Below are 13,757 nucleotides of genomic sequence, written 5' to 3'. Positions count from 1 at the left end.
ACTTATTGTCCAAGGACCAACTTCACTAAGTTGGAACAGGCTTCTCACCAGGTTGTCCAAAGGGGAATGAATGTCTGAGTCATAGCAACTCTCAAAGATCATCTATTAAATTGTAGAGGAGGCTCTCACGTTGCAATAGCACTAGACCCTTTAAGTATTTTAAATATCCTGCATTTATGTCATTCCATCTAAAGCTGTGTTTCCTTGGAACCGACTGATGCTGTAAGCCTATAGTCAGTGGGGAAAGTAGTCACTGCTCAGGGCAGGAAGTGGTCCAGGAACTGATGATAGACTCCTTTCTGCACTAACAGAAATAATTTCAAGAAGTCAGAATCAGAACTAGAACCCAAGTCTCAGGATTCCAGGATTAGTGTTGTTCCTACTCACATACAATGGACTTCTTCTGAGAGCAAGAATTCTCAAGAACTAAAAATCTGTATCAGAGGCACCAAAAAACCCAATAATCTTTGTGTCCTCTGTTCCCACACTGTTGTTTTCACACTTTAATCTGTTAATCCCACATCATAAACTGGGGTGTGACCACTGCAAAGCAGGTCAGGGAAATCTTCACAAAGTCAGCATGTCTCAGCTGGGCAACCTTTGGGACCAAGTACCCTCATCTTCACCTCAGTCATTTTCCGCCCTGTGGACACTCCTTCTTTCCACCCCCACTTTCCACCTCTTTTTCTGAAAGCTGCAATTAAATCAACACTGCCATTCCTTTGGAAAGGGCTTATCAAGTGGCTACCCTATTTTTCCATTCACCATCTTTCTGACTTCCTAGATAATAACTCCTTTCCCTCAACACAGCTCCCTTTTATGCTACCAATAGAGTATGAGTTCTTTGATAAGAGAGACAATCTCATTTTTGTGTGTGTATCCTCAGTGCTCAGCAGAGGGTTTAGCACACAGTCAGTGCTTAATAAATGCTTTTCATTTCTTGATTCAATCAACCATTACTTTGGAAATGATACTGGTTACTTTAAAGACCTGACTACACTCTGTGATAATCCAATATTCCCCAACTCCCCTTCACAAACTGACTTTTTCCTCCTGTCAGTCCTCAATTTCCCAAGAATGTGCACTCTTAGAAAATACCAGGACCATAAACAGCTTTTCAGAAGAAAAGGATCCTTGTCTTGTTGACTAAAGCACATTAGTAACATCTGAGGTCTTTTCCTTCTCTCCTTCCCTTCCCTACAAAAGCCCAGAGTGGCAAGCATCCCTGTGCTATCCTAGCAGTAACACCATGCTGACTTAGAGTTAACCTGGGCTTTGTTCCTAGAATGGAAGTTTTGCTCTGTACCTGATTTGAAATTGGGCTGATTGGTCAATCCTTTCTCTGTATGTAGTAAGTAGGGATCATCTCACTATCTTCTGCCCCAAACCCCCGTTTCTCTCATTTCATAAGATCTTCATCCCAAACTTTTTCTATGATTTCTCTACCCCCAACCCTGCAGTGTATCAGACTTGGGTAATATGTTGGGTCAGTTTTATTAAACTGCTTTTTTCATTCTTTCCTTTTTATTCTTTGTTGTAAGGGAATGACTTAAGCAGGAGGAATACTCTTGGAAACGAAGGTAATGTCAAAATCGATGTTAATGAAATTTTTTTAAAACAACCTTTTTTACCTCTGTCTACTGTCAAAACAGGATTATACCTAGCACAGCAAGGACTGGTAAAGAGGGGCCTCCACAGGGGGCAGCTAGGTGGCGCAGTGGATAGAGCACCAGCCCTGAGTCAGGAGTACCTGAGTTCAAATCAGGCTTCAGACACTTGACACATACTAGCTGTGTGACCCTGGGCAAGTCACTTAACCCCAATTGCCTCACTAAAAAAAAAAAAAAAGAAAAGAGGGGCCTACACAAACTCTATCAATGCTACCCTTCTGCTAAGCCCAAGTCCAACAAATGGGCCGGCCTGGTGTCTGCCTCCTTCAGCCTCTTTCTTGAAGCTTTTCTTCATCTTCAGATCAATCAACAAATATTTACGTTAAGTAACTCCTATATGCCATGTGGTGTGCGATATGCTGGGGATACATGTAGGATCAATGAAAAAGTCTCTCCTTGTGAGGAGCTTACATTCATTCTCAGGAGAGGGGGGCAACAATTGCCTGCATAGGTTTCTACAGAAGAGGAAGAAGTTGAACACAAATTAGCTGAAGAGGGATCAGTTGAGGAGATCAGAAAAGGCTTTGTGTAGCAGCTGGTTCTTGAGTTGCTTTTTAAACAAAGAGAGGGATTCGATGAGGCAAAGGTGAGGAAGGAGGACATCATGGGCAAAGGTACAGAGACCAGAAGGCCCATCTGGCTAGATCACAGAGTCCTTGTGGAAAAGCAATCATACAGAGATGCTAGAAAGCTAGCTCGGGTCAGGTTGTGAAGGGATTTAGAAACTAAACCAAAAAACCAATGGAATATATTAACAAAGAGAGTGATAAGGACAAATTTCTATTTCAGGAAACTCAGTTTGGCGGCAGTTTAGAGGATGAACTAGAAGAGGGAGAGATGAGGCAGGACAACTAGAAGTCTGTTGCAATAATCTAGGAAAGTAGTAATGATAGTTATGTGAGTAGAGAGAAGTAGATTCAAGACATGTGGAGATAGAAACAGCAAGATCTGGCAACTAAATGGATATAGAGGATAAGGAAAGAATGAAAATGGTGGATTTGGGAGGGGGGAAGATATTAAGCTCTGGTCAGCTAGGTGGCAGAGTGGATAGAGTGCCAAGCCTGGAATTAGCAAGACTCCTCTTTTCTGAATTCAAATCCAGCCTCAGACACTTACTAGTTGGGTGACCCTGGGAAAGTCACTTAATTCTGTTTACTTCAGTTTCCTCATCTGTGAAATGAGCTGGAGAAGGAAATGGCAAACCACTCCAGCATCTCTGCCAAGAAAACCCTAAATGGGGTCATGAAAAATCAGACACAACTGAAATGAATAACCAACAACAACAAATAATGAGTTCTGTTTTGGATATATGTTGAGTTTGAGACATCTCCAAGACATCCAGTTTGAAATGTCCAAGAAACAATTGCTGATGTGGAACTAAAGTTCAGGGAAGATAGTGAGAATGGATAGGTAGAACTGGAAGTCATCAGCACTGAGATGATATTTACACCCATTGTAATTGATGAGGTCACCAAAAGAGAGGACAGTGAGAAAAGATAAGGGTTCTAGGACAAACCTTAGAGAACCTTCAATATATTTCCACAATTAAGCTGTTCTTCCTATTAAAGCTTATTGGTTTGAGATAAGGCAAACTGGTATTATCACAAAGGATAGAGGAAAGTTTAAATTTAATGAGATACTTCCATTTTCCCATTTGAACTATAAAAACCAGATTTCCACATGGCCATTTCTGCAAATTACATCCTTTTCTTTAAATCTATGTGCTTAGGTGGCACAGTGGATAAAGCACCATCCCTGGATTCAGGAGGACCTGAGTTCAAATCCAGCCTCAGACACTTGACACTTACTAGCTGTGTGACCTTGGATGAGTCACTTAACCCCCACTGCCCCACCCCACCCCAAAAAATCTATGTTCTTGCAGTATAAAATGGGCATATGGGATAGGTAAGGAGAATACAAATTCTACCTTCTTCAGAGGCAACAAAGACTAATCTTTTACATTCTGTAATGGAATTCATTAATGGAGGAGAGGGATTAAAATGGAACTTCCAAAGAAAACTGAGCTGTTCTCACAAAGCTGCTTTGTCTTACTATAGACAGAAAAGGTTCTAGAAGAGTTTCTATATGTGCCTATGCTGTTTCTCATAGAAGAGAAATAAAACAAGCAAAATCAACATTTATTAAATAGTTAAATTTGTTAATCAAACTAAAATGAGTTTGTTTTATCAATGATCAAAAGGTGAGACAAATTAGAAACAAAAACTGGTTTCTGAAGAAGTAAAACTAATGACTTCTAAATACTTGTTTGATTATTACAAAATTTCTTGAAATTTATATAAACTACAGTGTTTTTATTTTCTCCAGAGAGACTTGAAGAGTTGTCTAAGAGAGGAAACCAATAACTGATTTTCTTATTTTACAGATGGGTCCAATAATAAGACTACCAAATATGTCATGCAAGGAAATAAAAATGATGGCTTCTACTTTTTCTACAACATAAGTTTTATTAAGTTTTCAATATATTTCCTTTTATTTTTTAAAAAACAAGCATACTACACATACTTAGTTTTAATGTAACTGAAAATTTTACTGATTTTATGTAATATGTTTTATTCTACTGACAGCATATAATGAGAAACAAATTTGAAAATCTGTAATAGTAAAAGGGGTTGGGAATAGCAGGAGTGCCTTATTTGGAAAAGACATCCTTAGAACAAGAGCAATAGAATTATCATACTAATTTGAATAAAAACATTTTCCTCAAGCCATAACTAATTTATAATGTCACAACCAAATCACACAGTCAAATCGCTTGTTAACTTCAATTCAGAAGATTTATTTTTGTATATTTAAAAACCTCAATAAATTTAAGAGCTAAAACTGTTTAGAAGACCAGAATTTCAAATATTGATTTGACTCCCATGAAGCCTGTAGCAGAATTTAACTCTAACATCAAAAAACAATTAAAACAAAGCAAAAAAAAATCACGAGCGTTGCATTCAATTTAAATATGTGATTCAACTTACAAAGAAATCTGATATAAAAGACAACCAGATTTTCCAGTCCATTAGAAACAATATACAAAGGGAAGATCATTAAAAGAATGTAGATGAAGATGCCAAGAAACATAAAGGTGTGCCACCTACATAAGATTTAAAGGCAAAGGGTAAACAATATCTTCCACTAAACAAAACTGTGAAAGCTGTGGAAATAATCTCAAAATCAGGCAGGTACAACCTCAGCAATCACAACACCTACTAAGCTTTAACTCCGATATGGAAGAAAACACCATCTTTCTTTTAAAAAATCAAAGAGCAGACTCGGATCTGTTGCATTATTCCAAATAGGCCTTTACACTGAATTAAAATGCCAGAATATTAAAGTAAGTTGAAGAGCTACCAAGGTAAAATGAATGGCTAACACACTTTTAACAGTTAAAATTGGGTGTGAAACCCCCTTCATTAGAGGACGAAACATGCCCTGTCTTGATAAAAGCTCAGGGGAGGAAAAGGTTGTCCTGACTCAGTGTGCAATAAAATGTTCTTTACTCTTAATTTTAGCTATTTCTTGTTTTGTTTTGTTTGTTTTGTTTTGTTTTGTTTTGGGTGGGGCAAGGAGGGTTTAATGACTTGCCCAGGGTCACACAGCTAGTAAATTTTAGCTATTTCTTAACCCAATAACATTACAACAAGCATTTAATATTTGATACAGTCCAACTGCCTGCTTAAGAATGGCTCAACTGGGGGGGCAGCTAGGTGGGCGCAGTGGATAGAGCGCCGGCCCTGGAGTCAGGAGGACCTGAGTTCAAATTCGGTCTCAGACACTTGACAATTACTAGCTGTGTGACCCTGGGCAAGTCACTTAACCCCAATTGCCTCACCCCCCCCCCAAAAAAAAAAAAGAATGGCTCAATTAGAACTACACACATACAAGAGCATTCTTCATGTGCATACCCATTTTATGGAACTTCTGAAGTCTAATATGATGAAAAACCATGAACTACACAAATTTTCCCCAAGCATAGAAAGTTAAGCATTTGATCTACCTTGCCTTTCACAATTTAACAGATTTCTGCAGGCCTTCCTTTAGTCATTCAGAAGTTGGCTTTTGCCAATTTGAAAATTCACATTATTCTGACTATTGGGTCCAGGAAACCTTTACACAAACAAAACTATATAGTTTTCCCTGCAATTTTCAGTAAAGGTGATACTGACCTTTAAAGATGTGGCATCTGCAGGACAAAAAACACTAGTGTGAAGGAAAATGGAAGTGTCTCAATTTATGCAAGGACAGGATTCAGTCTTTCAATCTTTATCAAGTAAGAAATATACTTCCAAAAGGAAACAACCCAGAGCAGTCTAGAATGAGGAACCCTGAGATCCACCCAAGGGTAATGGGTTGAAGGGCACTAGCCATATTAATAAACAATATGGACTCTAGGACAAGCATAATAACAAAGCAATAGTAAAGAAAATACAACTTCATACATCTGAGCCAGCCCAAAGTCGGGTGTTTTGGGGGGGTCAGTTTCTTCAGTCCTCTTCTGCTCTCCTCTTTTATCTATTTCTCCTCCTAATTCTCATACTTTCTTTACTACCATATTCCACTGTTAAATTTTTTTACGTCATAAGGCTATTTGGGAAAACATATTTTTAAAATTCTTGCACAGTCCTCTCATCCTTTTAGAGAAAGACATTTTGACAGGGGAGGAAGGAACCATTTCTTGGATATTATTTACCACCATATAAAGTAATGATGCTATTACTAATATGTGGTACAAAGTACTATTTATTATAGTGTATTATTATAGGAAAGCCTAGATTCCAATCTTGCCTCTGACACTAGCTAAACCAACAGAGGTAAGTCATTTAAACATCCAGAGTCCTGGGTTCCTTACCTGCAAAATGGGAATAAAAACGCTTGTAACACCTACCTTGAAAAGTCATTGTAAGGCTCAAATGAGGTCATATGTGTAATTCACTTTGCAAAGTATAGCACCATAAAAATGACAGTTATTATTATTATCATTCTCTTCCAACTACAGGAGTCTTGAATGGGAGTTTTCATGTACAGAATAACACTGGAAAATACACCAAGATTTGCAGATGAGAAATGTTAGCAAGATATCCTTGTGAAATACACAAGAGTCCTTTATAATAAAACCTACATGGATTCTGTAAAATGCCAGAAATTACAGTGGTAGAAGTCCCTCTCTAATGAATCAATTTCCTCCCCCAAAGTCTTCAAAACTCAAGTTTATTTGAATTATACCATCTTAAGAAAGACAATCACATTAACAACTTCCTTTAGGAATTCCTGTAGTAAGGAATCAATGAGTTAACTATCTAACAAATTCCCAAGTATAAGATTTGCTATTATATTCTAGAGATTCAAGCACCCTGCCTGTTTTAGCTTGCACTGTGTATCACCTAATACAACCATGCACAAGAACGATAATGATGTTATATCCAACTGGTCACAGATTACTCCTTTTTTTTTTTTTTACTGGTTTCCTGCTTTAGCTGACCACAACCATGAAGTTTTAAAACTTAATAAATAACACGTGAGACACATAGGTAAGGAGTGAATGCTTCTAGCTCTATGAGTCAGGAAGTGTGGAAAAACATCAAATTTAACAAATATTCCAAGAGTGGAAGTGACAACCAAAAATGATACTCCCTGCCCTAAGTTCTACTGCAAAAAAAACCCCATACTTTGTCTTTTAACGAAAAGCTCTATCAAACAAATCAAAAGAAATCACTAGACAAGCCTAGTGGGAGAATTGGCTTAAAAGACAACTGGCTGCTAGAATGACCTGGGATGAGGTCTCTGTGTTCCACCTGCATCACAATAACTTTCCTACCATATAATGCAGATGCACAGCTGTATGGACTCAATTCTTCTTCCACCAGTATTGCTAGCACCTCAGCTAGCATCACAACCTAACTGCAAAGTGTAGACTACACCACTGCTTAAAGAAATACAGTCCTCTCAAGCTGCCACCTTGATGACAATGAAAAATAAACAAGAATGACACAAAAAATAATCAAACAACTAGCATGTCAGGGTTTTGATACGTGAACAAGAAAGTATTTCTTATAGTATCAAAATATTTACCTGGGATGCCATAAAATGTATAGTATTTATTGACACACTATTTTAATGTTTATCACTCATTCTCTGTAGGTAAAGGGTTACAAAAACTGCATTTACAGAGAGAAGAAAGCACAAGCAGGAGAACATATACAATGACTAGAGCAAAGTAAAAGATAACGGAATTCAGATCTAATTAAAATATGTGATGTTAGTTCTTCAAGACGAATATTAAAACATCCTTCCTCCTTAGTGTTAAGAAATATTAAACTTCAAGTGTAGAATAATTACATGTTCTTCCAGTCATAATTGCACTATTGGATGGTTTTGCTTCACTGATTTTTTTAAAAGAGAAGGCACTACTCAGGGGAAGGGAGTTGTATACCAGGAAGTGATTGTCATGTTGAAACAAAGTGTATCAGTAAAACTTTTAACTAGATCAGGAAAAAAAAATTAATGTAAACTCTCCTGGTAAAATGCCAAGAGAGAAAGCAGCTAAAGTGACTTTATTAGACTTTGACAATTCATTTGTCCATTATTAAGTTGTTAAAAGCCTAGATCCTTGTTAACCTAACTGGAAAGCACAATTACAAAACACACTTCCCAATATAGCATTGTCATTATTTAGTTATAATAATTAAATAATTTTAAGCATCATTATTTTAAGAAAAGTAATAACTGCAAGTGAAGAAATAGATTACTTAATTTTAGCCATAAAGAATTACCGGATTAGAGATTTAGAGCTAAGAAGAATTTTAGGGGTCATCTACCTAATTGAATCCCTTAATTTTACAGATTAAAAAACTGAGGGCCAAGGAAATAAGACAATTTACCTAGGGTCACCCAGGTAGGAAGCAGCAAAGTTAGGATTCAAACTCAGATCCTTTGACCTGAAAGCCCTACTACCAGTGGGAGTCACATCTCACCAGGAATTCTCCTTCGGCCTAAAAGCACTAGTGCAGTTGCTGAATGGAGATGTGCATAATAAGGAAGGTAATAAAGAATAATTAAGGTTAAAGAAAAATGAGAGCAGAGCCATGTGAAGATTGTGGAGGCTCCACTCAGAGCACCATATTAAGTGATTCTCAATGGGAGCAAACAGTTGTGTGGGCAATCAATAACAAAGAAACTCATGATGGAATTATTTAACTCCCCCCCACCAAAAAAAAATTTAATCTAATTCTTGTTCATTAACTTTAAAATGCTGAAACATATAAGAATGGAAAACATAATTTCAAGACCTATATACCAGCCAGCTAGCCAGTCAGTAAGTAAACATGTTAAGAGCTTACTATGTGCCCGGGGAGGAATGATTTTGGATTCCCTAGGATAATTTCCTCGTGGTATGCTTCTCTCTCTTTTATAAAACATAACTGGTGTGGAAAAGAGGAGTTCCATGTGTAAAACATTCTAGGAACTGTAACTTCAGGACCTTATTGATTTAATAATTTCTAATAACCGCCATGTGATTTACCTTGCCACTAGAAATAGCACAAGACACGCAAAAACAACAAATAAAATACTTTATACTGTAAATAAAAACTTTATACTGCTAATGGTCTCCAATTATTTCTTAATCTAAAAAAAATGATAATTTTTTTCCAACTTCCTGCCCATCTCATGCAGAGTGGTTCTAATGGTAGATAACAGGATGAGGAGGGGAAACCAAGTGTCCTAGACAGCCCACAAATTGGAACAATGCTGTACCTTTGCTGTTGGTGGTCATGCCAGTCCTTCTGAGACCAAATTTCTAAGAAAATCCCCACACAACCAATGGAAAAATCTGAAGCTCTGGCATCAAGTTACAGGGGATTCTGTTATGAATATACGGTATTACTACAGTATGTAGGAATCCAAGAAAACCCCAAGAGATTTGCTTTAGAGCAAGTTTTTAACCCTGCTTGTGTTGTGGACACCACACCCCCTTTCTCTGGCAGTCTGGTGAAATGGTATGGACCCATTCTCAGAAAAATGTTTCAAAACTGTATACAATAAAAAATACTGAGGACTACAAAGAAAACTAATTCTATTGAAATGCAGTTAACAAAGTATTAAAAAAAAAAAAGTTCACAAACACCAGTTTAAGAGCCCCTGGTTCTTCTACAGTCTTTAAACATATGAAAAGATAAAACATGACTGATAGTGAACAGCTATTAATTTGTTCCAATGAGGATGGAACAAAAATAAATGTAGACTTAAATGGAGGTAAAAGGATTTGGGATTTTTTTTTAAATCTTGATATATGAAATTCTAGAACAAAAACTGTACAGAATCTCCTTCTGCAATTATAAAATAAAAAGAAGAAAATTATCTCTCTTGGCTGTTCAGAATGTTGTCCACCATAAAACAGAAGAATGAACTTAATGATGTCTCACAATGACTTCTAGTTCCATGATTTTAACTCATTCCTTACAGTTCAAAAAACCCAACAAACCCACAAATATACACACTCAATCATGTGAAGTGTCCCTCTAGTTTGTTGAAAATATAATTCAAACAATTTCGTTCAATTTTATCAACCAGCAAGTTTTAGAATACAAAAAAACTACCAAAGAAAAAAAGCAAATGAATTATCAAATTCATCATTTTCTTTTTCTCAATTAACACTAAACAAACCACGATAATTGTTTTTATTGTTCTTTCTACACTTACCTGGTCTTTCTCATGGGGTAGAAGGCTGACAGGAGGAAGGGAAGATGGAAAAGTATTGGAATATTTTGGAGCTCCACTCCCTTCTAAACTACCATAATTGACCCTATACTGAGGTCCATCTTTCAGTAACCTCCCATTATTGACAGCACGTTTGGCCCCCAGTCGTAATCGCTGCTGAAAGGCAGCATTGTTGGTGGTGCTTGTTAAGTCGCTTTGATTTCTAAGATATTTTTCTATGTTCTTCAGGGAGGAGCCATTTGGTTCTTGAAGTCCTTCGATCGCTCTCCTTAAGAGTTTATTCCAGTCGACATTGCGGAGATCATTGCATGATCCCCTGGACCCCTTGGCAGATTTAGGGAAAGTGCCTGGTTTAACGGATGAAAAACGTCCAGGATTGTCTGGGTCCTTGTAGGACGCAAGGCCTTTGTTGGTGACTTTGAGAACAGAGCCATCCTGAACACTCAGTTCTAGCTGCTCAGAAACAGTCTTCTTATCCAGTCCATGGGAGGCCGATACCGCATGGCAGATTCTTTCCTCAGACGGCCTCTGCTTTTGTTTTTTGACTTTCTGTATCGCTTCAAGAATCCACTCTGTGTAAAGTGGGTTTGCAAGTTTTACCATGGTTGACAAATGCTTTCTTCCAGCCAAGAGTTACCCATAGAGGTTCTTAAATTTTTAACAATATTTGCAAATATAGGAATCATTTACCAGCAAAATACTGAGAGGATTCCAAGCACTGTGAAGCAACATCTTACAAACATCCCTCCTTAGTGATTCGAAAGGTCACGAATAGGCAATGTGAAAATTCTTCTTTTTTTTAACCAAATGGAAATACTGGATTCAAGTTAGGGACATCTTTAATCAGGAAAGCAAGACCTTAAAAGGCAAAAAGAAAAGTTTTTCAATACAGCATGAATAAAAGCAAAGCAAATTACTTCATCTTTCTGGGTGTCAGTTTATTTGTAAAACAGAGTGGATAGATAGACTAGATAATCTATAAGGGTCTTCAAAGCTCTAAATTTACAATCCTATGAAATAATCTTTGAGGGCCAGAAATATTTATGTGGCTATTTTCCATAACTATTAAGGAATACTCTGCTCCTCTTCATCAAAATAATCACTGCTGTGATCCTAATTGTATATCTCAAAATATATAGATGATAATAAACATGTTATCTTTAACGATATAAAAGTGATTCAATAAAAAAGTCTTCAAGTAACTGCTTTGTGAATGTCATTGTTCTAGGGATCAGAAGTTGACATAAGACTTGGCCCCTTGCATTGAGGAGCTAATAATGCAATAGAATGGCTATGACATACAAAAATAACTATAACTCCAGTTGTACTTGATATCAACCTCTCTAATCTTTATGTTAACAGAAATCTTATTGACATGGGTTTATAAACATGTTTCTAGTTCACAAGTTGAAAAATCAGGCTTATTAATGAGAATAATAAAGCAACAATGTAAAATAATTATCACCATGAGGTAATGGAGTATTCTGGTTAATTTCATTTCCTGATTAAACTAATCCATTTTGGGGTAAAATTGCTCAGGGCAAACAAGGATATGAGAAGTCAATTTTACTCTTATTTACCTCCATAATAGTCATCTGTGCATTACTATATAGTCTTAGAAACATCATAAAGTGTCAATCCAATTACCAAACTATCAATAATCAAATCAATATGTTTTGAAAGAGGTCTCATAAAAACAGATAAAATTATCTCCGATGGCTTTACCAAAAGAGGAAAAAACAATCTGTCTCCAAACTTTACCCAGCTACAAAGTTCAAAGCTTCACACACTTCAAAACTGAAGTGTGATAGGAAGTGAGAAGCAATCCCAAAATACACTGAGTCAATTAGAAAATACTTGTTAAAGAAATCAACTTTATACAGTGAGGAAAATGTACATCTGAAGTCGTCTATAGCTCTCAACTAATAGAATAAATCTAAACTAAAATCTGAATTGTTTTTCCTTAAATTTATAGAACTGGCATTGGAAGGGTCATGGAAAGTTGCCCAATTCGATCTACTACTCAATAGAGGAATCTTTTCCATCTCTGTCCTAGACAAATGGTCAAGAAACCAATTTTGAACACTTCCAGTGACAGAGAGCTCACTACTTTGTGAAGCAGCTCATTCTAACTGTGAGAAAATTCTGTGAGCACTGGATCTGTGAAACCTAAAGTTAGGTGTGAAAATTGTTACCTCCTGTGTGTTATTATCCACCAGACTTTTAACCTTCACTGTAACAAATGAGAGTAAACTTATCAAAAAAAATAATATGGACATACTATATTAAGAGGAATTTTCTGGTATTAAAATATATGCATTTACAAAGAATAAATTTAAAAATATCCCCAGTTGTATGCAGCTCTTAGGTGACTATTTTGCCAACACCTACTTTAGGCTCTGCTAATGACTATGAAATCCTTTCCTAATGTAAAGTAAAAACTTGCCACCACATAACCTCTGGTCATGAATGTTAGCTCTGACCTCTGGGTCAGCAAAAAACCCAAGAATATTCACTTTTTTCATATGACTGACTTTCAAATACCTGAAGACATTTCTCATGGCTACCTCCCCTCTGCTAAGCCTTTTCTTCTCCAGGTTCAACAGATCAACTTTCTTCAGTGGCCCCTCATATTAGATCCTATGACTTCCCTCTTCTTAGGCAGGAACTCAAGTCTTTTTTTCAATGACCCTCTCAAAATGTGGTACCTGGAGCTCAACATAATATTCAAAACAGCCTTACCACTACAACTGATTGAGCCAGTGAAAATATTTCTATTAATGAAGACTGAATTTTTTTGTTTTATAGACTAGTCATATTATTAGTTCATAATAAATAAAACAAAAATAAATAAATACTTTTAGGGGCTGCTTCGCAACCTGGAATAAGGTGTTGATCATGAGGTCCACTTCAGCCCCGCCGAACCCTAGACTATGAGATGATACATACTGATAAAATAATTCCTTCCATGGCAAAACAAATAAATAAATGAATGAATGAATGAATGAATAAATTAATAAATAAATAAAAGTTCCCAGGTCTATTTTCCATTGAAATACAGGTATCTATTGATCCCCCAACCTATACTTGTATAGCTGCTCTTTAAAATACTAACATAGGCATTATATATATCCAAGTAAAATTTCACCTTGATAATTAAGTCCCTTTATCCTAACCAGTTTAATGATACTAAATCTTGATTCTATCAAACACATTAATTATTCTTTATACTTTGCATCTCATCTGAAGATTTAATAAACCTTTCTAATGTTTTTATCCCAGTTTTTGACAGAGAAAATATATTTTGTTTAGTAATAAATTATTTAGTCATTATAATGAATATATTCTAATATGCATCTTACA

At 36.4% G+C, this 13,757-nt stretch overlaps 1 protein-coding gene across 5 annotated transcripts in view; it reads right to left on the bottom strand.

Annotated features, from left to right (window-relative positions):
• Positions 1–13,757, bottom strand: part of KAT6B (lysine acetyltransferase 6B) — a 239,857-nt gene that overhangs the window by 208,521 nt on the left and 17,579 nt on the right. For all 5 annotated transcript variants that reach the window (XM_043985361.1, XM_043985360.1, XM_043985359.1 and 2 more), the window contains exon 3: positions 10,377–11,252. In XM_043985361.1, coding sequence (XP_043841296.1) covers positions 10,377–10,997 — 621 coding nt within the window. In that variant the 5' untranslated portion in view covers positions 10,998–11,252. The remainder of the gene's footprint in view (positions 1–10,376; positions 11,253–13,757) is intronic.

Source organism: Dromiciops gliroides, chromosome 2 (assembly GCF_019393635.1).
Source record: "Dromiciops gliroides isolate mDroGli1 chromosome 2, mDroGli1.pri, whole genome shotgun sequence".
Taxonomy (NCBI): domain Eukaryota; kingdom Metazoa; phylum Chordata; class Mammalia; order Microbiotheria; family Microbiotheriidae; genus Dromiciops; species Dromiciops gliroides.
The sequence above is the reverse complement of the archived record's forward strand: the minus strand, read 5'-3'. Positions and strand labels throughout refer to the sequence as shown.